This window comes from Schistocerca serialis, chromosome 2 (assembly GCF_023864345.2).
Source record: "Schistocerca serialis cubense isolate TAMUIC-IGC-003099 chromosome 2, iqSchSeri2.2, whole genome shotgun sequence".
In the NCBI taxonomy this organism is placed as follows: Eukaryota; Metazoa; Arthropoda; class Insecta; order Orthoptera; family Acrididae; genus Schistocerca; species Schistocerca serialis.
Genome location: NC_064639.1, coordinates 900,466,903 through 900,490,788, shown reverse-complemented (window position 1 = coordinate 900,490,788; position 23,886 = coordinate 900,466,903). Strand labels below are relative to the sequence as shown.

Here is a 23,886-nt window from a genome sequence, read left to right as displayed (position 1 = left end):
GATCATGTGATGTATCTGACCGCAGGAATGTGTCAATAAAGTTTCCCCTTCCTGGGACAATGAATTCATGGTGTTCTTATTTCAATTTCCAGGAGTGTATTTTTCCTGCAAGTGCATTGTTATAATTGGTTAACAATTTCGTTACCGGAGGTTTTTAGGTCCTTGGGTGGATCGAGTCCAGTATTTATGCCTGTAAAGTACTGGGCGCCTCCTAGTCGGTCCGCGCCGCATCGGGTGTTCCCTCCCATGGTCCTCTCTGGGCACTGGTGTTCCCACTGCCGTCCGCGCCCGGCTCGGCCCCTCCTTGGGGTCGCGGTCGTCATCTGTAGTGTCTGGTGCTCCGTATCCTGGCTGTTTCCTTGGTCTCCATGACCCTAGAGGACGTCGAAGTCGGGCGCAGACGGCGGTCGGAACACCAACGATCAGAGCGAACCATTGGAGCCGCGCCTTGCGCGAGATGGAACACTCGATCCGGCAGGGACTCATTACGGGGCGTCAGCAAGAGACAGAAGTGGAACCCGAGGAAACAGCCAGGATACAGAGCACCAGACACTACAGATGACAACCGCGAGCCCAGAGAGCAGCCCAGCCGGGCACGGACGGCAGTGGGAGCACGCTGTTATGACTTCTTAAGGCTTCTTGCCTTGTTTCTTCGTAGGTTAAGCAGTCTATACTGCTATTCCTACAGCTACCTAAGTGTTTTCTTTCTTCTCTTTCCTGAATTTCCTTCTTGGTGTCATTAGTTTGGTTTTCTTCTTCTTTTGCTGCTGGTGCGTAGTCACTACTTGCCCAGCAGGTCCGGCCAGTGTGTGATTGGTCGCCAGTGGACTTGGTTTCCAAGTCCACTAACGAGTTGGTTGTCGGCTTCCTTCATTGCCGCATAGAAACTTGCCGCTTATTGCCGGAAGCGCTGTTTAAGCGACGGTATTCCGGTGAGTTTGAGCAATTCCCTCGTGGGGAAATCACGTGGTAGGTGCAGTGCAAGCCTGAGGGCTTTGTTCTGCATGGTCTGGAGCAACTCCCACTTGCAGCTCGATTTCCATCATTCAGCAAATTTCTATGCGGCATCGACCTAGCGTTGTTACGCTATCCAGTCGCATTAGTGTCACCACCTGTCAAAAGGCTGAATAACGATCTTTTGTAGCACGGGTTGCTGCAAGATGTGCAGTAAGAGAGTCAGTGAGGTTGTGGAAGCTACCAACAGAGGTGTGGACCCATGCCAGCTCCAGTGCCGTGGTCAGCTGCGCTAGGTTTCTCGGTTGAGGGACCATGTTGCAAACAGTCCAATTGAGATGGTCCCATGGATTATCAATTGGGTTTAAACCTGGGAAGTTTGGTGACCAGGGAAATACGGTAAAGTCATCCTGGCGCTCTTCAAACCACGCCCGTACACTGCTGCGATCTGTATGACACGTTACATCGTCCTGTTGGTAGATGCCATCGTGCCAAAACAAATTGTATGCACAGATTGACGTGGTTCCCAAGGATATATGCGTATTTGTGTTGATCAGTCATCACTTGCAGCACGATGATATCACCCAGGGAATGCACTACAGCCTGAACCTTTCCGACGATTGTTGCAGGATGTTTGCTTTGAGATGTTTCACGCTGTATGTGCCAGCAGGCATCAGTCCGATGGAGCATAAAACGTGATTCATCTGAAAAGGCCGCCTGTCGCCACTCAGTGGACGTCCAATTGCGGTATTGGCGTGCAAATCCCAGCCTTCGTCATCCGATAACATTAGTCAACATGGGGGTACATGAATCAGGCCCATTCACAACAGGAACATTCACTGAATGGTCCTTGAGGAGACACTGTTGACAGCCGTAGGCTCATTTGGGAGGTCAGTTGCTTAACGATTGCTCTATTCGCCTGTACACATCTCTGTAGCCATCATTCACCCTCCCCCCCCTCCCCCCTGTCATCTACAGTGTGTGGTGCAGCACAGCTGTGTTGGTGCCATTTTCAGTTAGCGCCATTTTGTGATTCATGGGATAGTTTAACCACAGCCGTATTCGAACAGTTTATAAACCTAGCCTGAAAGCCAATGATAACGTCCGTTTGGACACCAGATACACTACGTGTTAAAAAGTATTTGGACATACCCAAAAACATACGTTTTTCATATTAGGTACATTGTGCTGCCACCTACTTCCAGGTACTCCATATCAGCGACCTCACTAGTCATTAAACATCATGAGAGAACAGAATGAGGTGCTCTGTGGAACTCACAGACTTCGAACTTGGTCAGGTGATTGGGTGTCACTTGTGTCATACGTCTGTATGGGAGATTTCTGCCGAGACTGCCGACAGTTGAAGAGGGCCGTAATGTGTATTAGACAGACATTTATCCAGACCATCGCACAGAGATTCCAAACTGCATCAGGTTCCACAGCAAGTACTATGACAATTAGGTGGGAAGTGCGAAAACTTGGATTTCATGGTCGAGCAGCTGCTCACAAGCCACACATCATGTCAGTAAATTCCAAACAATGCCTTGCTTGGTGTAAGGAGCATAAACATTGGACGATTGAACAGTGGAAAAACGTTGTGTGGAGTATAGAATCATGATACACAACGTGGCGATCCGATGGCAGGGTGTGGGTATGGCGAAGCGTCATTTGCCAGTGTTTGTAGTGGCAACAGTAAAATTCGGAAGCAGTGGTGTTACGGTGTGGTCGTGTTATTCATGGAGGGGGCTTGCACTCCTTGTTGTTTTGCGTGGCATTGTCACAGTACAGGCCTACATTCATGTTTTAAGCACCTTCTTACTTCCCACCGTTGAAGAGCAATTTGGGGGTTGGTGATTGCACCTTTCAACATGATCGAGCACCTGTCCATAATGCACGGGCTGTGGCGGAGTGGTTACACGACAATAACATCCCTGTAATGGACTGGCCTACACAGCGTCCTGATCTGAATATTATAGAACACCTTTGGGATGTTTTGGAACGCCAACTTCATGTCAGGCCTCACCGACCGACATTGATAGCACTTCTCAGTGCAGTACTCCATGAAAAATGGGCTGCCATTCCCCAAGAAACCTTACAGCACCTGATTAAAAGTATGCCTGCGAGAGTGGAAGCTGTCATCAAGGCTAAGGGTGGGCCAACACCATATTGAATTACAGCCTTACTGATGGAGGCGCCACGTACTTTTAAGTCATTTTCAGCCAGGTGTCCGGATACTTTGGATTACATAGTATAAATCACTCTGTTTTCACATTATGACAGCTAGTGCGCTGTTTTTCTGCGTCCCCCAGACACGTTTTATATACCCTCTACTGCTAGTGCTGCCAACTGCCATCTGCGAGTGGTTATTACGCGTTGACGAGGAACATACGCCATGATCATGTTTATGTGACTGACCTGTATATTTTAACTGGGAAAATAAGGAAGTGCATATATGGGCAACATAGTTGTACCATTACAGGCTCACATAACATGTCACCCCACAAGCAGCTACGTGTTATTTACTCTTATACGTTGTTGTCAATGATATGAATCAGTCGTTGTTGCCAGTATTTCTTTCGTTTTTTGTACCTTTGTCGAATTCTTGAGAATTTTCTAAAGAAGATAAGCGTTTAACATCCTGTCGACGACGTTATTAGAAACAGAGTAAGCTCGGATTGGACAAGGATACCAACCATGTCTGTTTGAAAGAAGCCATTCTGGCATTTACCCTGAGCGATTTTGCATGACCACAGAAACCTCAAATCTGGGAATTTGAGCCGTCGTCCTCCTGAAAGATGATTAAATTTGTAGATATTTCTGGGTCTGCAGGGTGCGAAAATTAGTACACAGAGCTGCCAACTCTGGTAACAGCAATAGGTCACACCCCGTTGGGCATCAAGCTAAACTGATGGCAGATACTCTGCGGCAGAGATCGTTAGGTGTAGAAAGTGGTGAATGGTCGCATACTAGTGTTTGGTAACCCACAACCAGATGTTTTTCACCAGGCGTGACACCTGTGGAACATCCTAGCCAGAGCATAAGGCGATTACTGTCTGCACCAGTGTGTAGTTGATGAAAGGTAACATCGTGGGCTACAACCACAGCCTCAAACTTATCAGAAACGTAACGGTTGCTGTACATATCACCAGCTAACAGAAACCAGAGATGATCATGTTGTGTACCCAATGGCACTTGATACCATCACGCAAGGTACTGGGAAGAGGATGACGAATGCAATCTGGCGACGTTAGTCCTCGTGAACATGGATAATCCTTTTCCTTCATGATACTGTTCACAGAACAGGGAATGGTCTGATTGATGTGGATTCTAGTGTGGGTGCAGACAAGTCCAGTCCCCTCAGTCTAGGTACGTGACATATCTGTATGACCCTGCACAGCCAAGCACACAATATGTCCATCCTCTCATGAGCTATTCACACTGTGCGATTGCCATCCTCCATGATGTTAGGTATGCTCCTCTTGAAGCCATTAATTCCATATTCACATGAGAGGCATGGGATACTGACTACTGCGAACAGCAATTTCAAGCAACCAGAGAGTGCAGTGCGGATAGGCCACAATCCAGCCTCTGTAGAATTCAGTCACATACTGGTGGACACCTGTGCTTCTTATATGATGCATAATTCCATATTCTTGCAAAAAAATTACTTTCAAATGTGATTTCTGACTGAGAAATCCTCGTGTTAGCTTTCCTTATAATGGGCGATCACGAAGTTTCTGTTTGAGGGCATTGCTGCAGTAGACATGTAATGTTGCTTGATTCCAATCTGGTTATATAAACAATGACATTTAGACAAGTGATTAGTATAGCATTTATGTTTTTCAAAGTGTGTGCGGTAAATGCAGAAACATGAACTATGGTGATGTTATTACTAAATGTGTCAAGACAAGTGAACTGTTATTCTTATCCTGGCTGTCAAAGGACAAACAATGGTACACATCCAGCTGAGGATGAAGATTGTGTATGGGGCAGCATGTCTATCAGAAAACCACTGTTGTGGAATGGTGTGCCAAGGGGCTCTACTGCTGTATGATACTGCACATCCCCATATTGCAAATATCATAACGTAGAAGTTATGCCATCTCAAGTGGGAGACACTTGAACACCTGCTCTATAGTTCTGATCTCTCCCTAAGTGTATACCAAACCTCCTGTCCCTTACAAAAGGCCTTGAAGGGTCGAAGATTCCTGTGTGACGAGGATGTTCAATGGGCAGATATGGATTTCTTCACACAGGAGAACATGGTGTTTGACCAAACACGTATCTTCAACCTGTTGCATCAGTGGCATGGTTACCTCAGTGCTCATGGCATTTTTGTCTGACTGGCATACCGATTCTGGACTGTAGGGCATTTGAACTTTTTGATCGCATTTTATAGATGATGATGTGCCTACCTACCCGGTATGGTTACACTGAAATGCTTATCATTTGCACTTCATGTCAATTTGACATTTGTTGTATACCACCTTCCTCATGTTCCAGTTTTAATGGCAAGTAGTGAATAAGCACAATAAAGCCAGTCTGTGCAATAGTAAATGTCTGTTGAGCCAAAATCAGCTGCTGGATAACATTCAATACTGTGTCGCAGCAGCTAATGCATGATACAAGGGTAAATCAAATGTAAGACCCAACTAAACTCAATTTGATCATCCTCTTTACAGTTCGGACCTATCATCTCGCGATTTTCATTTGTTTGGGCAACGATTTGAAGATGAAAAGGGTGTGGAGGAATTTATATGCAACTGGCTCCTGGTGCATCCAGCTTCATTCTATGATGCTGGAATAAAAAATCCTTCCTTCTTGCTGAGAGGAATGTATTTCTGAAAGAGGAAACTGTGTAGAAAAGTAAATTATATTTCCCTTTTATTTTTCAATAACTATTTTTTTAGAAAATAAAATCTTGTTTGTATTTGATTTGCCCTCATTACATGCTTGTATCCTCCTTGAAATCCTGACCACAGTGTGGTCTAGACATTGATTCTCAAGCCTGTCCCACCCTTTGATGATGGCCCACGTGAGGTTGTCCGCAATGAGTTTGCTGCTGCACATGCAGTGCGATGTGCCAGAGCCACATGCTGAACATGATGGTCTTCCCTCTTGGTAGTGTTACATGGCCATCTGGAGTTCAGTCTTCTCGCGACCACGCTTTCTCGTGACCGCAGTTGCCAGCATTCATGTACAGTGGCTACATTCCTGCCAATCTTTCTGCAATATCACAGAAGGAGCATCAAGCTTCTCTACCATACACTACATTGATCAAACTCAGTTAGGTGTTGATAATGGCTTCTTTGTTGCCCTAAAGGCATTCTTGACTAATGTCAACTTACCATCCCCAGTCTCAAACTAACATTCACATCTGTTACAGAGTATATTTACAACAAACCTGATTTACATCATCATAGTGGTACTACAAGGGCCACACTTATGTGACTGGCACAAAATTTGAACAGACATCAACTTCCACTTATGTGCACATCTCCTTCCTTGTGCTGCAATTTTTTCTCCATCGGTGCATACTGTGAAAAGTAATGGTCCTATAACTCTTTTCGTATGCACCACTTTTATTTTATGTCTGAAGATTCCTCTCTATTGAGAACACCATGCTGTGTTCTGTTTTCTAGAAACTCTTCAACTAAGTCACACAGCTGGTCTGATATTCTGTGTGCTAGTATTTTGTGCAGAACTATATACTGTCTTGTATACTTTCCTATCAGAATTCATTAAGAAAGTCTCTATGAAAATCATCATTGTCTTACACTCTATAACACACCATTCTTAACAAAATGTGATGATTATCTAACACCAAATTCTGCGTGCAAGGAGTCTGCCTCAGAAAATTAAGTATCACAATGTTATTTCCATATCTGAGATGCTGAGTCACAGAGAGGCACAACGAAAAGACTGCCACAAATAAAGCTTTCAGCCCATAAGGCCTTCATCAAAAATGGATGACAGACAGACCGACACTCACTCACACACGCACACACACACACACACACACACACACACACACACACACACACACACACACACACACACACACACACACACACACACACACAAATGCAACTCACACACACATGACTGCAGTCTCAGGCAACTGTAGCCACACCGCAAGCAGCAGCACCAGTGCATGATGGGAGTGGCAACTGGGTGGAGGTAAGGAGTAGGCAGGGGTGAAGAGTGGGAGGGATAGTAGGGTATGGGTGGCAGTCACTCCAGTGCCGCTGGGGAGCACACAGGGACACGCGGCTGCTACAGTCGCAGTTTGAATCCTGCCTCGGGCATGGATGTGTGTGATGTCCTTAGGTTAGTTAGGTTTAACCAGTTGTACATCTAGTGGACTGATGACCTCAGATGTTAAGTCCCTTAGGGCTTAGAGCCATTTGAACCATTTGAATACAGGGACAAGTTGGAGAGGGTAGGGCAGCTATGTACAGTCGGGAGGTTAGATGGAGGGTAGGGAAGAATTGGCAGGGGTATGGGGGGGGGGGAGTAGCAGAAAAGGATAATTAAAAAGACTGGGTGCAATGGTGGAGTGAGGGCTGTATAGTGCTGCTGGAATGGGAACAGGGAGGCTGGATCGGCGAGGACAATGAATAACGAAGGTTGAGGCCAGAATGGTTATTGGAACGTAGGATATACTGCGGGGAGAGTTCCCACTTGCGCAATTCAGAAAAGCCAGAATTGGTTGGTAGGATCCATATGGTGCAGGCTGTGAAGCAGTAATTTAAATTAAGAATGTTGTGTTGGGCAGTGTGCTCAGCAACTGGATGGTCCATTTGTTTCTAGGCAACAGTTTGTCAGTGACCATTCATGTGAACAGACAGCTTGTTGGTTGTCATGCCCACATAGAATGCAGCACATGTTTGTAGCTTAGCATGCAGATCGTGTGACTGGCTTCACAGGTAGCCCTGCCTTTGAAGGGATAGGTGATGTTTGTGACTGGAGTAGGTGGTGATGGGAGGATGTATGGGACAGATCTTACATGTAGATCTGTTACAGGGGTACGAGCCATGAGGTAACAGGTTGGGAGCAGGGGTTGTGTAGGGATGGACAAGTATATTGTGTAGCTTTGGTGGATGGCAGAATACCACTGTGGGAGTGGTGGGAAGGATAGTAGGTGGGAACGTGCTCTATCTCTAATGATCTCATGGCTGCAGTCCATATTTTCTGAATTACAAATGTGACAAGATGGAGATGTGTGATTATCCAATATTGAAACATGACTTCTGTGTAATGCAAGGTGCCTACCAGAGAAAATTAAGTATCAAGACATTATTTCCACATGTATAAAATGTTTGTTGGTATCTGTATGTAGAGAGTACCTTGCCTCCAAAGGACACTCAGTGAGGAAGGAGTCTTAATTAGGCAGCATGTTGCAATTGGCTGGTGGACCCTGAGAAGCTGGGGTGCTGGTGGTGGAGGAGGAGTGGGGTGGCAGTGCACATGTGCACTCTCCATCTTCCTTGGTCACTGCAGCTTATTCACTCCTTCCCACAACTCCTGATGGTACAGCATGGGTGGATTGCAAAAATAAATAAATAAATAAATCTGTGATAGAGGCTAATAGTGAAGTTTTATGCATGATGTGTAGTTTATTTGTTCTGCCAATAATGTGACTGTTCAGTGGCAAGTGTGTAACCTTATTCCTATGGAGGTCAGTTGGTTTATCTTCCCCCCACAGTGTAAATCGGTAACATATGTAATACTGATATGTACACAGGGGTCACAAGCCATGTGTAGGTAGCTGGCTTTCTTGTCAGAATCAGTGTAATTGTGGAACCTATTGGGCCAGCTATTTAGTAATACACATTTATAGCATAATTTAGTGGTAATTATTAAACTTGGGATCAGTGTAACTAGTTTGGTAGGTCAGTTAAACTCAGTCTTAATTATTAGACACAGTAATTGTGTAGTAATAAGTAGGATAAGGTCTTGTCTTAGTTTTTTTCTTACTGTTCTGTCTGTAAATGCCACTGTGGTGTCAAAACACTTGTTATGGAGAAATATAATGATCGTAGCTTTCCCCCTATTTATAAGTTAACCAACTTGTCTAGAGAATTGGAGGGAAGGGATGTTTGATAGTGACATCACAGTCTGCCAACTGGACCATTAACTTTTACTGGGATGTCACAGTCCACCATCTTGAATAAATTTGGCAACTGTGTAGGCTGCCCTAGCTTTTCCCACCATTTTTACACCACCCAAAAAGGGGGAGGGTGTGACCTTGATATTGGTGTAGATCTGGCTTCAATACCAAGTATGACAGCAGTGGTACAGTTCCTTTACTTATACAAGACAGTTTGATGCTACTGCAGTAAGAACTATGAGAAGTCTGTAAATGTTCAAAGGAGGACAACAGAGTTTCCTGTAATTATCCAGCAGCTGAAGATTAGATGGGTAGATCACATAACTAATGAGGAGGTACTGAATAGGATTGGGGAGAAGAGAAGTTTGTGGCACAACTTGACTAGAAGAAGGGACCAGTTGGTAGGAATGTTCTGAGGCATCAAGGGATCACCAATTTAGCATTGGAGGGCAGCGTGGAGGGTAAAAATCATAGAGGGAGACCAAGAGATGAATACACCAAGCAGATTCAGAAGGATGTAGGTTGCAGTAGGTACTGGGAGATGAAGAAGCTTGCACAGGATAGAGTAGCTTGGAGAGCTGCATCAAACTAGTCTCAGGACTGAAGACCACAACAACAACATCCAGCAACAGTTATTATCTTGATTTTTCTGCCTGTTAAAGAGGAACAAGCTCTGTAGAATTTGTCTCTAGTAGTAGCAATGATTGATAGTAAGTATTTTCTGTGTGTTAGTCTATAAAGGGGAACAACCACTGTCTTGCACATGTCTCCTATTGTGAATGATTATGTATAGTCACAGTGAGCAATATTCAATATTTTATGTGTGTCAGAATACATGAAGATACAATTACTGACTTTTACTTGTCTCCCATTGTGGTTAAAGTATTTAACTGTGTACTGTCAGAACAAGTTACAAGCACAGTGCTCATTTCTGACAGCATAAGATAGAACTCAGGGATCGGGAGCTGCTCGGCCATTCCAAAATCACCTGTTCTAAGCATCGTGAAAGACTTTCTCCTTCTCACTCTGTTAAAGGGAGCTTGGAGCTGAGCCCACTTTCAATGATCTGATTGCACCACACAGGTTACACTTTTGCCCCTGTGCCAGGATGTAAAACACCTCACTCATGGTTATGCATTTTAACAAGTGTTGTACTCTCAAAAGTGACTGTGTTAGAGGAAAACACTATGGTAGAGAAAGGGTGCTGCCACAGTGAATGGAATAGTTAGCTGCTCCATATGACTTGGATGCCATCAGACATGATACTGACTTTTGAAATGACCATTCAGTGCAGGACTGGCAAAGTTCATACCATGATTGCATTTCATCATAGCCAGGTCATGGGTGTTCAGTGTGTGGAACACTACAGCTACAGTATTGTGGCAGATCTAGGGGTCACTGCCTATGACCATGTTTCACAGCATTGCACAGACAAATTGCAGCCCACAAGATCACTTACTAATTCAATGTTAAATTTCACCAACAGTGAGCAGCCATGCTATCCAGAACTACAACCTCACCAATGTATGCTGAAACCACTATCCCATGCATGTACTTCTGTATACTACACATCACATGACATTGAGTTTAGTATGCATATAATAACACTACTAATAGATGTGCAAAGGGTGTAAAAAGCTCATGCACACTCATGAACCATGGTCCATACTGATGGCTTGTTGCAACTTCCACATTTGGCGATATGTACTTGCTCAAGAGGTATAGTTCAGGGAGCTGATGGAGGTATATTTATGTGATATAAAATAAGGTTATAGCATGTCTGTCATTGTCTTTCACCATAAAATTATACAGGCATGTACTGTCCACTTCCGTGTAATAGTCCGTTCACCTGTACCACACCATCGCTTCCAGATTGAATCAGAATAGTATAAAAGACACTAAACACATAGAAGGGTGTTTGTTTGGACATCCAGATCACTTAGCCCCTCTGTTACTGAGCTCCTCTGTGATGCCGTATGCTTGACCCAGATCTGACCAGTCTGCATCCAGTTGTGGATTTGGATGGTTCATGAAATTATGTATCACTACTGTAACCTAGGTAGATGTCACTAAACCCATTTTTCATGAATGTATGTTACTTGTATCACCTGAAATATAATCTTCCAGAATTTTAAGACTAATCTTTCATGTCATATGCAGTGTCTTTCCTCTAACGTCAGTCATTGCAAATTATTGATAATACCTACTTGTTTTTATTCATACTGAACAAACCCACAATGAACTGAATAGTTCTTCTTAGAATTTTTTCATACTTTTCTCTTAAAGCAACTACTTAAAGGAGCCACAATGGTCAAAATAATTTAAAAATTCCTCAAATGAATATTTGGTACATGACCAATTTAATGTCTCTGGCTTTCTTTTAATAACTTTCATGTACACGGTGAAACAGGAGGAGAAGTACATGCTTTGATGGGTGATAGTACTGATGATCCTGAACAAAAAACTTCTAATAAACAAATGCCCTTTTCTTAACTGTCTCCATGTAAACCAATGAAAACAGCTAGGAATGGGAAAGGTGTAGGTGATTGTAAATTAAGATACTGTTATGTTATAGTGTGTTTAATTGTGTACATTTCCTCACAGAAGATGTTCAAACAGACCACCGTCAACTTCAATGTGTGTTGCTACTCTTGTAGACAGGTGTTGTGTCACCGATCCAAGCTCACTTTTGCATTGCTTTATCTGTGCACAAGAATGTAAAATATGAGTGAAGAGTTCCTCTCTCGTGTCCACTCTTTGCTTGTAGATGTCACTCTTCAGCCGCCCCCACAAACAGTAGTCCATTGTGGTAAGATCGAGTGACCTTGGTGACCAATCCAATGACCAGGATATGTTGTGTTGAGATACTGTGTCACTGGCCATATGGAATGTGTAGGAGCTCCGTCATGCTGAAAGTACAGACGAGCTCTATTGCCAAATGGATATCCTCCACATATTCTGGTAACACGTTTTGAAGAAACTCAAGATATCGTGTCCCAGTAAGATGATTATCTAAAACAACTGGACCAATGAGTTGGTCATCGGTAATACTGCACCACATGTTGACTGAGAAATGTCATTGAAAATTTGTTGCCACAGTAGTGTGCACACTTTCATTTGCCCATACATGAGAGTTGCGCATGTTGTTGATCCATTGTGGGTAAATGTTGACTTATCAATGAACAGAATACATGGAAATAATTGCTCATTGGCAATGATCCATTGACAAAATTCTTGCCGGGCAGCAGCATCTCCTTCATGCAGATGCTGTAAATTCTGCCGATGAAAGGGCTACAGACCGTGCTCATGTACTGTACCAATCATGTTTGTGGAATATCAAGTTGGGCAGCTATTCTTCTAGAACTAGTAGTAGTGTTGCATTCCACTACTTGAAGAAAGTTTGAATGTTTTCAACTTCATTAAGAGTTTGTTGCACGGAATGTTCAGAGACAACATTTATGTTGACAAGCGTATCACGCTCACGCAATTCATGAAACGCCCTGCTAAACACTCTGCTATCTAGCACCCAGTGATTCAGAAATTGTTGTTGGTATTTTCACACAGCAGCTCTGGAATTCCCATTGGACAAACCATAGACAAACACCATGTCAGCATACACTGCATGTGTGAAGATCCGTGGCATTTTCACTACACAAAACTGTATTCATTGTTCACGTAACAACACTGTAGTACCATGCACTATGACAAGCACTGTCGGACTGAGACTTGAGGTAAACAAGTGCACTATGCACAAGTGAACTGCTTACTGACATGGTTAGTAAGGATGACACTACACGTTTCCCATTCCTAGTTGTTTTCATTGGTTTACCTAGAAACGGTTAAGAAAAGGGCATATGTTTTGTAGGAGTTTTTTGTTCAGAATCACCACTAGTGTCACCTCTCAAAGCATGTACCTTTCTTCCTGACTCACCCTGTACATGTCTTGCTCACAGCAAGCCTTACATCGTCATTCTACCTTAAATAACTCTGGTTGGCTTCCTAAATATTTGAAACATATGTCTGTTTCTACAACAGGTGAGGATTCATGATGTGGTGTCCAGCTAATTCCCACCCATAAGATTTTGTCTCCCCTCAATCCCAAAACAGGTGGCTCCCTCTTGTCCTGCCCTTCCTTTCTAATCATCCCCAACCCATTCCTTTCTCCTCCTTGAGGAAGGGACTAATAGTTCTGAAAGCTAGGATAATGTCATGTTTTTTGTGTGTGCCTATCTGTAGTACTGATATTGTACCCCCTGAAGATGAATGTTGTTCAGCAATTTTGGCTCATTATTTTAAAGTTTTTCCATCTTGTATTCTCCACTACATGTTAATAACATCAGAAATTTCTTCTTCAGAAATTAGGTATTTCAGATAGTCTCCTAAAAAGAATGCACAAGGATTAAGCTCTAGCACTCAAGCTAATTACACTACAGCACTATATAGCATCCATGGCAAATACTTCAGTAAGGAAAAACTGTGCGTGTGTGTGTGTGTGTGTGTGTGTGTGTGTGTGTGTGTGTGTGTGTGTGTGTGTGTGGGAGGGGGGGGCGGGGTTGCATGCACACATGTATTTGTGCATGTGCATGCAATCTCACTCTGAAGAAGGATTTGTTTGAATCTTCTTTATGTTCCTAACAATGATTCAATACATTTACTTTTTATTTGGTTGTTATCTTTACTTCTTAATTACTTGGCTTGATATAAGACCAATTATGAAAGCAGAGCTTTGATTTTACAGCCTCCATCACCTCCACAGCCTTGGAATGATATTATAAATGCTACAGAAGATGGAGCATGGTGCCCAAATGCAGAGAATGCAAATGGTACCTCAGAGGACTGCCTGTTTCTCAATGTGTATACAACCAAAGTGAGTAAAAAAAAAAACTTCTAATTAACTCCAAACTGTTTTATTGTGGTTTCAGGAAACAGTCATACAAACTTTCAGTAACTTCTGTAACTATCTGATGTATTTTGCATTAAATATAGCATATGTTAAATTTTCTCTTTCTTATATAACTTCTGCAATAGTTTAGCAGAAATGTGTGTTGCAACATATCATCAATTATACAATGCATACAATACCCAGTTATGAAGGAAGTGTTTAATTATCACAATAGTATGTACTGAGTTGTCAGGATGGGTGTCTAAACTGTAACCTCTCAGCCATCAGCACATGCTGTAGTTAGAGTAATAAAATCATACCAGAATAGATTCACATAACTCTTACAATTTCCATATGTACAAAAGACAGTCATTAACTTGATACTTACATATACAAGCAACAGCTTTAGTACTAATAATATTCACACATAAAGCATATTTTTGCTAAAAATAACATATTTGGCTTTAAAAGCATACAATCAATAGCATAATAAAACATGTCACCCCTGACTTCCAAAGAGTTTAATTAAGTAATCTTAAAATAGAATAGTAAGCGTCATGCCATATGTGTCAGAAAAATCTAAATGTATATACATTATTATGTATCATAAGATATCAAAGCATGTTTTTATACAAGATGGGCAGAATAAAACTGGCGTAGTAAATATTTCATGCACCTTAAGATAGGCATCCCAACTTACATCTTCCACCCCAAGATGTAGATGGCAGTATGACCCATGCCCATCATAAGACTGATTTTGCCTGGTGGTGTTGTGGGCACATGACATGGCAGGGACAATATTTGAGCAGAGCAGAGACAAGTGGGGAACCATTCTAGAGATGCTATGGACCAGAAATGGAGAAATCTGTTGGCTTAAGTGACTCTGACACGGGGCAGAGTGTTACAGCCCAGTACTTGGGAATGGCCATCTTGGAAACATTGTAGTTAGTCAGCTGTCCATGTACTACTGTCATGAGCATCTATAGAAAGTGGCTGAGGGTGACGAAACCACGACTAGGCGACAATAAGTTGACTGTCCACATTTCATCATCACGGAATGTGGAGGATGGAAGATTGTCTGCCTTGTATACAAGGCAATCTGTGACAGTTCTGACAACAATGTTTCAATACACACTGTTTAGTGCACATTGTCAAACTTGGGGTTCTGCCGTAGACAACCCTTACCTCTTTGCATTTTGACCCAGTGACATAATCAATTACAATTTGCATGGAATCATCAAGACTGGACTGTGGACCAATGGAAATGTGCACCTGGTCAGATGATCCACGTTTATAGTCACACCAGGTCATGGTCACATACAGATGTGCTGTCATCCAGATAAAAGGTTGCTCGAAACATCAAAATATACACTGTGCAGTGGACACAGGGCAGTGGGAATAGTAATATTCTATGGAGGAGAGGGGGGGGGAGGTGTTTAACTGGGCCTCCGTAGACCTGTGGTAGTAATTGAAGGTACCATGAGAGCTGAGGACTACACGAATATTTTGTGAACCATCTGCATACCTCCATGCTTGATGTCTTCCTGACAGCAATGGCATCTTCAAGCAGGATAACTGTCCATATCATAATGCAAGAATCAAACTACAGGAGTGTGAGGAGCGTGATAGTGAACTCATGTTGATGCCCTGGCCACCAAATTCACCTGATGTGCACCCAATGGAACACATTACAGAGTTATTTGGTGCCAACTTCACACCCACAAACCATCAGTCCATAATTTTTTTGGTCTTGTGTGAGCTGTGAATAGACATCTGGTGCTATATACCTCCAGAAACCTACACTGGAATTGTCAAATCCATGCCATGTTGGTTTAAGCAGATAGTTATAATACTATATTTTGGCGTCCATAGCGGTCGCGCGGATCCAGACTGAAGCACCTAGAACCGCTCGGCCACACCAGCCGGCAGAGTCCACGTCATGATGGGATTTATGGAAGTTATTGTTTGAGTGCAAATTCTGCCACTGACTAAGAAACACCATTAATAAATTCTCTTCTAAACCATTTCAGCTGCCTGAAGGCAGACAAAATACTGGGAGACCTGTGCTGATCTTCTTCCACCCTGGAGCTTTCTACAGCATGAGAGGAAGCAGTGACCTGTTTGGCCCTCAGTACCTCATGGATGAGGATATTGTTCTAGTCACTGTCAACTACAGGCTTGGTGCTCTAGGTATGTACATTTAACATGTGGTCATTTTAGATTTCATCTCATTTTTTTCCACATTTAGACCCAAGTACAGCAAGTATTGTAGTAATAATACCTTTGTAACATAAATTGCACATACATAAAATAAGTGAAAAGAACCACTTGCCTATAGCAGACTGATGAGTGGCACATAGGGTCACATTACGGAAAACAGTATTCACTGGTTTTCAAGCTGTGGCTCGTTTTATAGTAGAAAGTACACACATCATTCGCACAGACAAACAAACACATACTGCTGCAGCTTTAGAGACATTGATTATTGATTACTGAAAGTAGTTACCTGGGCTGATGAATGTGGGATGTGGTAGGGAAGGATGCACAAGACAAGGAAGGGATAGCAGGGCAATGGAAGGCAGGAGTATGAAACACAGATGACTCAGCAGCTGCACAAGATGAAAGACGTACTGAGGGGGTAGAGCATATAAGCGATATAAAAAAAGTTGGAGAGGGGGAAAAGAGAGGGAGAGAGAGAGAGGGAGGGAGGGAGGGAGGGAGTGAGGAAGGGAGGAGGGAGGGAGAGAGGGAGGGAGGGAAAGAGAGAGAGAGAGAGAGAGAGAGAGAGAGAGAGAGACACACACAGACAGACAGACAGAGAGGGGGGAGGGGAGGGGAGGGGAGGGAGGGATAGGGTCCACATGGCATGGGGTGGACTGGGGGAGGGGGAGGAGGGGAGGACACAATGGGAGAAGGCAGTACACAATCTGGAAGAAGGGTAAGGAATGGTGTGGACAACAATGGAAGATAAAGGGGAATAGGTAAGGTGAGGCACGGGGAAAAATGGTTAGTGGAGGTTTAGGTCATGGGGATTGTGAAAATGTAGGATATGCTGGAGTGCTTTCCCTGATCCTCCCTTATGTATTTAAAACTAAAATTAAGAAGAACATGTACATATATAACTTCAACTGAAGATGTCAGCAAGATTTCATTTTTGCAACAGCAACTATATTATCATGTCACAATTCAGTCAACAACTTCAACAATTTTATTGATAATTCCCATTATCTGTGAAAATTTTGAAACATTTAATGCAACATTTTAGACTGTTTTAATTATTTTCTCCATACCCTACTTACCACAATGGCAGTAAAATCATGATGTACTTTCAGGTTTCTTGAGTACTGGAGACTCTGTTCTTCCTGGAAACAATGGATTCAAGGATCAGGTACAGGCTCTTCGATGGGTGCAGCAAAACATTGCTTCCTTTGGTGGAGATCCAAACAGCGTCACAATTTCAGGGTACAGTGCTGGTGGAGTTAGTGTCTACTTGCACATGCTTTCTCCAATGTCTAAAGGTACTTCAACCAGTTTTAAACATGATTTTGGTGATATTACTGTTTGAAATATTGTCTTAGTAGTAATATTATCATTTAGTCTTTCATCACTAGAAATTGCTTGCATAATAAAGTAACACAAAAATACTGATCATCCCATGCAGATAAATATACTTCTAGGTTGCTAACTGTGGCCTTGAGGCATTTTTAAATGTCTATGTATAACTTTTTTTTAAAATCTTATTCAATCATCTGTTCATTCACACATGATATTCTATAAATTCTATCACATAACAAAGCCACGTAAATAATGGTATACAGCCCTTAAATGTATGTAAATAACTTTTATTCACACACTAAGACCAAGACCATATGGTATGGAAGTTAGCAGGGAGCTGAATTTACAAGTTTACAACAAAGTGAGGTCATATGCACATATTTGATAATTTCATGATGTACAACACTGGGAAAGGACCAGTGTACAGTGTGTACAGTGTACAGTGTACTGAGTCCATTATGCAACATTACATGTGCATGTTTGTGCAAATCTTTGAGCACAAACACCTGATGGTTGCCGGTGGTAGTTCTCCCATTGCAGGTAGCAGTGCTGCCACTAAGTAGTCTGCCGGAATGCACAGAGGCTCACTGTCTACGATTTCAGCCACATGTACATCAATGTCAGGTTTGAATGCATTTCACAATCATAACAGAACTATGGAAAGTGCTTCAGTCCACTTCTTTTGGTGACACACTAGTGATGCCTTTAAAGTTCTGAGCTGCTGCACAACCATACCATTAGTAGTGGGTCATACCTAGTTACGTGGTGCCATTGGAAACTGCACTGTCTGGCTAGGTGCTTGAACATGATGGAATCAAACTGCTGACCCTGACTGGCTGTGACATGGAAGTGGCAGCTGAAACAGCCTAACAGACCACAGCTTAAACTTTAGGAATCTGAGTGAGATGTAGTCTGATAGATGTAGTATTCAACGGCTGTCATAACATTGGGTCCATAGCCTGTTTCGTATCAAACTCTGTGTAGTCTATAGTCTGTGCCACAGACCAGTAGTCAGGCACAAAATTTTCAGTACCTTGTATGTGGCGAATGTCTGTGTTGAACTAGTTTATGAACTCAGTGCACTAGAACTTTCTGGATGGGATCTTGTCACTAATGTAGTCAAATGTGGAAGTAATTGTCTTCTGGTTTGTTAAAGTAGTCACTGGATGAGCTTCACTTGCAGGATGGAAGTATCTGACAGTCACATAAATTGTCAACAGTTCTCTATCACATGCATTCCACTTTTCTTGGGCAGGCTGCAACTTTTTAGAGTGGTTGTCCATGTTGGCCCACCTGTTGCTGGAACACTACACTGATTTCTGACTGACTCATGTTGTTGATATAGACAGGTGAGCTGAGACACTGGATGAGCGAGCAGCACTGGATGACTCAAGTGGAACAACTTGCCCATTTTGGGACACCCTTTAACAGGTCGCCATCTTGTGGTGCAAGCCCTGCAAACACACCTGTGAGAGGTGTCTGTACAGCCACTGTTGCCAGGAGGTGATGATGGTAGAAATTTATCATACCAAGAAGATGTCTCAGTTGCTGGTAATCTGCTGATTTCAGCAGGGATTGTAGTGTTGGTAACTTCCCTGTCAGTGGGAGTGGAGGGAGCCTCAGTAGGCATCAGCTGCATTCAGCCAGCTGGTCCAATGATGCTGGCATGGCTGTTGGAGCAGGCAACTTGAACAGTACATAGACCCTATTGTCAACCTGTGGCAGTTTTCCAGGCGACTTATTGCCAAGTTCTAACAATGCTGTTCACACTTGTGCTGGTAGTTGTTGCTGCCAAATGTGTAGCAACAAATCATTTGAACCCGTGGTACTGCCAGCTAAATTACACAGATCTTACCAGATCTTCAAGATGTTTTGCCACCACACTTTTCTTGGTATGTCACCTGTCTGATCCGGAGGTCAGAAGATGTTGTATAGTGAGAAATCAAGTCACCTTTTTCTGTTGTAAGCTTGATTCAATGGCCAGTGCACAATAATGTCCAAAACTAATGCTGTGATTTTGTGGTTGAAACTACCAATTACCAAAATAAATTGTTCATGGTCATTGGTCACTTGTTGTCAATGGAATATGTTTTCCATATGTGTGAACCAAGTTTGTAGTTGGCTGGGGATGAACAGCAGAGCCTGCAATTGCAGTTGCAGTACATGTGGACTGCTGGAGCTGGCAGACAGATAGTTCATTGCTCCAAATTTCAATCACTGGTACCATTAAAGATCTTTAGTCTGATATAATCACAGCCTTGGGTTTGATGTGAAAATTCACTGCACCGTGGTGTGTAACTGGTTGTGTCGCTTGTGTTCATGGCACTGTTATAGAGTTAAGCATTAAATGTGATTGCACCATGGAAGAATTTACCAGGACTGACAGATTTTTTAAGGTTTGGTTTAACGTTTGGTGGGAATGTTAACTGCAGCCTGTTTGGATAGAGTCATTGCAGAATTAGCATCATATTCATTGCACTGCATAGGTTCACATTCTGAATCAAAGCGAAAGCAAGTTCACATACCCGGATGTCATCGTAAAGGTTGTTGATTTTGTCTATGATGGTGAGGAACAGCCTGTTGTCATCACCCATTGTTTTGGCACATATTTAACCATTTTCTGAGGATATCAGTTGCATGACATCAATGAAGTTCATAACTGGTGTCACCAATTACATGGGCAAGACAAGTAACCCACTTAAATTACAGCACATAGCCTTAAAATATCCAGAAACCACATTTGTTCACACACAAAACCATACGAGGCTGTTCAGTACAGAAATTAGCAAAGAACGAAATTACCGAGGTTATATCAAAGGTAAAAATGCATGCCAAAGATGTCACATGTTGTTGTTGTTGTTGTTGTTGTGGTCTTCAGTCCTGAGATTGGTTTGATGCAGCTCTCCATGCTACTCTATCCTGTGCAAGCTTCTTCATCTCCCAGTACCTACTGCAATCTACATCCTTCTGAATCTGCTTAGTGTATTCATCTCTTGGTCTCCCTCTACGATTTTTACCCTCCACGCTGCCCTCCAATACTAAATTGGTGATCCCTTGATGCCTCAGAACATGTCCTACCAACCGATCCCGTCTTCTGGTCAAGTTGTGCCACAAACTTCTCTTCTCCCCAATCCTGTTCAATACTTCCTCATTAGTTATGTGATCTACCCATCTAATCTTCAGCATTCTTCTGTAGCACCATATTTCGAATGCTTATATTCTCTTCTTGTCCAAACTATTTATCGTCCATGTTTCACTTCCATACATGGCTACACTCCATACAAATACTTTCAGAAATGACTTCCTGACACTTAAATCTATACTCGATGTTAACAAATGTCTCTTCTTCAGAAAAGCTTTCCTTGCCATTGCCAGTCTACATTTTATATCCTCTCTACTTCGACCATCATCAGTTATTTTGCTCCCCAAATAGCAAAACTCCTTTACTACTTTATGTGTTTCATTTCCTAATCTAATTCCCTCAACATCACCCGACTTAATTCGACTACATTCCATTATCCTCGTTTTGCTTTTGTTGATGTTCATCTTATATACTCCTTTCAAGACACTGTCCATTCCATTCAACTGCTCTTCCAAGTCCTTTGCTGTCTCTGACAGAATTACAATGTCATCAGCGAACCTCAAAGTTTTTATTTCTTCTCCATGGATTTTAATACCTACTCCGAATTTTTCTTTTGTTTCCTTTACTGCTTGCTCAATATACAGATTGAACAACATCGGGGAGAGGCTACAACCCTGTCTTACTCCCTTCCCAACCACTGCTTCCCTTTCATGTCCCTCGACTCTCATAACTGCCATCTAGTTTCTGTATAAATTGTAAATAGCCTTTCGCTCCCTGTGTTTTACCCCTGCCACCTTTAGAATTTGAAAGAGAGTATTCCAGTCAACATTGTCAAAAGCTTTCTCTAAGTCTACAAATGCTAGAAACGTAGGTTTGCCTTTCCTTAATCTTTCTTCTAAGACAAGTCATAAGGTCAGTATTGCCTCACGTGTTCCAGTGTTTCTACGGAATCCAAACTGATCTTCCCCGAGGTTGGCTTCTACTAGTTTTTCCATTCGTCTGTAAAGAATGTGTGTTAGTATGTCACATGTAAGTATCAATAAATTCATAACATACTAAGACAAAATACATCACTGCCATAATCCTTTATGTTTCTAAAATTAGTTAAGGTACACATCAAGGTAGAACATGAAAGTCAGTAACTGCTAGGACAATCTCCATCTAATTGAAATATACCTGGTGGATGTTGTGCTTACAAGATTTCATTTTACAAGGAAATTATATAGTTACTTCACTGAATTAGCTATAAAATTACTGAGTCTCCATGTAGAAGCAGACTTAATTCAAATGAATAATTGTGCTGCCTGGAAATAATGGCAGTTCTGTAAATACAGTTTAAAGTAAAAGTGTGCACTGCAAGATAATATTCTCTTCTCATGTGAATGCTTTTCAAAAAAACTGTAGCAGGAATAAATTGTTGATAAATTATTGATATTTGTTGCATGGCACATTTGGGAGATGTGGTAACTTCATAAGAAATCACCATCTATGTAATATATTTTGGGCTGAAACCATGTTAATTATATGTTATGTTCTTTTTCATTTTGCAGTACTATGACAATTAGTTTTCTTGCATGATATACTGTAAGACATAATACCTTCAGTTTATTTATTTAAAGTTGATACATACTTTTACAGCATTTTGATTCTTTCCAGGTTTGTTCCATCGAGGAATTGCAATGAGTGGTACTGTTCAGTCCATAGTAATTAAAGATCCATTGCAACAGGCACAAAAGCAAGCAAGATTACTAAACTGCCCTGATGGAACTTCACAGGAAATAGTTAACTGTTTGAAAGGCAAAGACGCTCAAGAAATTGCTGATACTCTAGGAGGATTTGTGGTAAGTGCAGCATATTGCCTAATTAATGCCAGAAAACATAAAATGGAATATTATAAATTAATTTAATTTATTTTTTAAAATTACCATTAATCAGCCAATTAATTGTATTTTTTTCCATTCACAAGGTATGAGAGAAAAGTAATGAGACTGATGATACTGCGAGTGATCTGGCAATGCTGTGTTGTTCTACTCATTTAGACTGGTGTCCTCATCTCTTCTAGATGGTCAGTCCAAGTTTCAGGTCCACACAGCCATTATGTGATTTTTCAGAGTACTGTCAGTGAAGTTGTGTTTTTGTTGTGTGTTACAAGAATGGAATGGTGGAACTTGGGGCAGCGTTATGCACTCAAGTTTTGTGTTAAAGCTGGGGGAACATGCAAGTGTGACCCTTGAAAAGTTGAAACAGGCCTATGGGGAACATTCCTTATCAAGAGCACACGTTTTTCACTGGTGCAAATCATGTTTGGAAGACCAGCAACATATTGAAAATGAACCTTGCTCAGGGAGACCTCCAATTACAAAAACCGATGAATATGTCAAACATGTGCATGCTCTTGTGAGATCAGACTGACATTTAACAATAAGGGTGATGGGTGACCTGTTAAACTTAAACACTTTCACCATACATCAAATTTTCACTGAGGTTCTGCACATGCAAAAGGATTGTGCCAAAATTGTGCCAAAAAACCTCACAACTGTGCAGAAGGGCAATCAAAGAAATAGGTGTAATGATATTCTTAGGAGGATTGACAATGATGACGAATGGTTCAGTCATGTGATTACAGGTGATGAATCCTGAATTGTTGAGTATGATCCTGAGCCACAGCACCAAAATGAGGATTGACACACTGAGATGTCTCCTCAATCAAAAAAAATCCAAGATCAAAATGAATATTGATTTTTTCGACAGTAGGGATATCATACATAAGAGATTTGTTCATCCAAGAGAAACTGTCAACCACGTGTTTTACAAAAATGTCCTTGAAAGGCTCTGGATAAGGGTGAATTGAGTGAGACTGGACATTGCAGATAAATGAATGCTTTGACAATGCCCTATGCCACATGGCCATTTCTGTCACACAATTTTTGACCTCAAAAGGCATTCCTGTTGTTCCATAGCTCCCTTATTCACCTGATCTGAGTCTTTGTGACTGTTTTCTTTTTCTGAAACTGAAAAATGTATTAAAAGGGTGTCATTTTTCGGATTCTGGAGAACACCCAAAAGCACATGACTGACATGTTACAGGTTCTACGAGCTGAAGCCTTTCTGCACTACTGCCAAGGCTGGGAACAATGACTCTGCTGGTGTATAGGGAACAGTTTGAAGGGGGCCAACATTTTCATTTGAAAAAATAAAAACTCTGGTAGATAAAAAACCAGTCTCATTTCTTTTCTCACACACCTTGTGTATGTATGTCCACAATCTCTTCCTAAACACATGGATTGGTTTCAACCAAAT

General features: G+C 42.0%; 1 protein-coding gene across 1 annotated transcript in view; it reads left to right on the top strand.

Moving 5' to 3' along the window:
• Nucleotides 1–23,886, top strand: part of LOC126458243 (esterase E4-like) — a 149,712-nt gene that overhangs the window by 42,559 nt on the left and 83,267 nt on the right. The window contains exons 2-5 of the mRNA XM_050095142.1: nucleotides 13,806–13,934; nucleotides 15,980–16,139; nucleotides 17,282–17,467; nucleotides 22,243–22,427. Of these exons, the coding sequence (XP_049951099.1) occupies nucleotides 13,806–13,934; nucleotides 15,980–16,139; nucleotides 17,282–17,467; nucleotides 22,243–22,427 (660 nt within the window). The remainder of the gene's footprint in view (nucleotides 1–13,805; nucleotides 13,935–15,979; nucleotides 16,140–17,281; nucleotides 17,468–22,242; nucleotides 22,428–23,886) is intronic.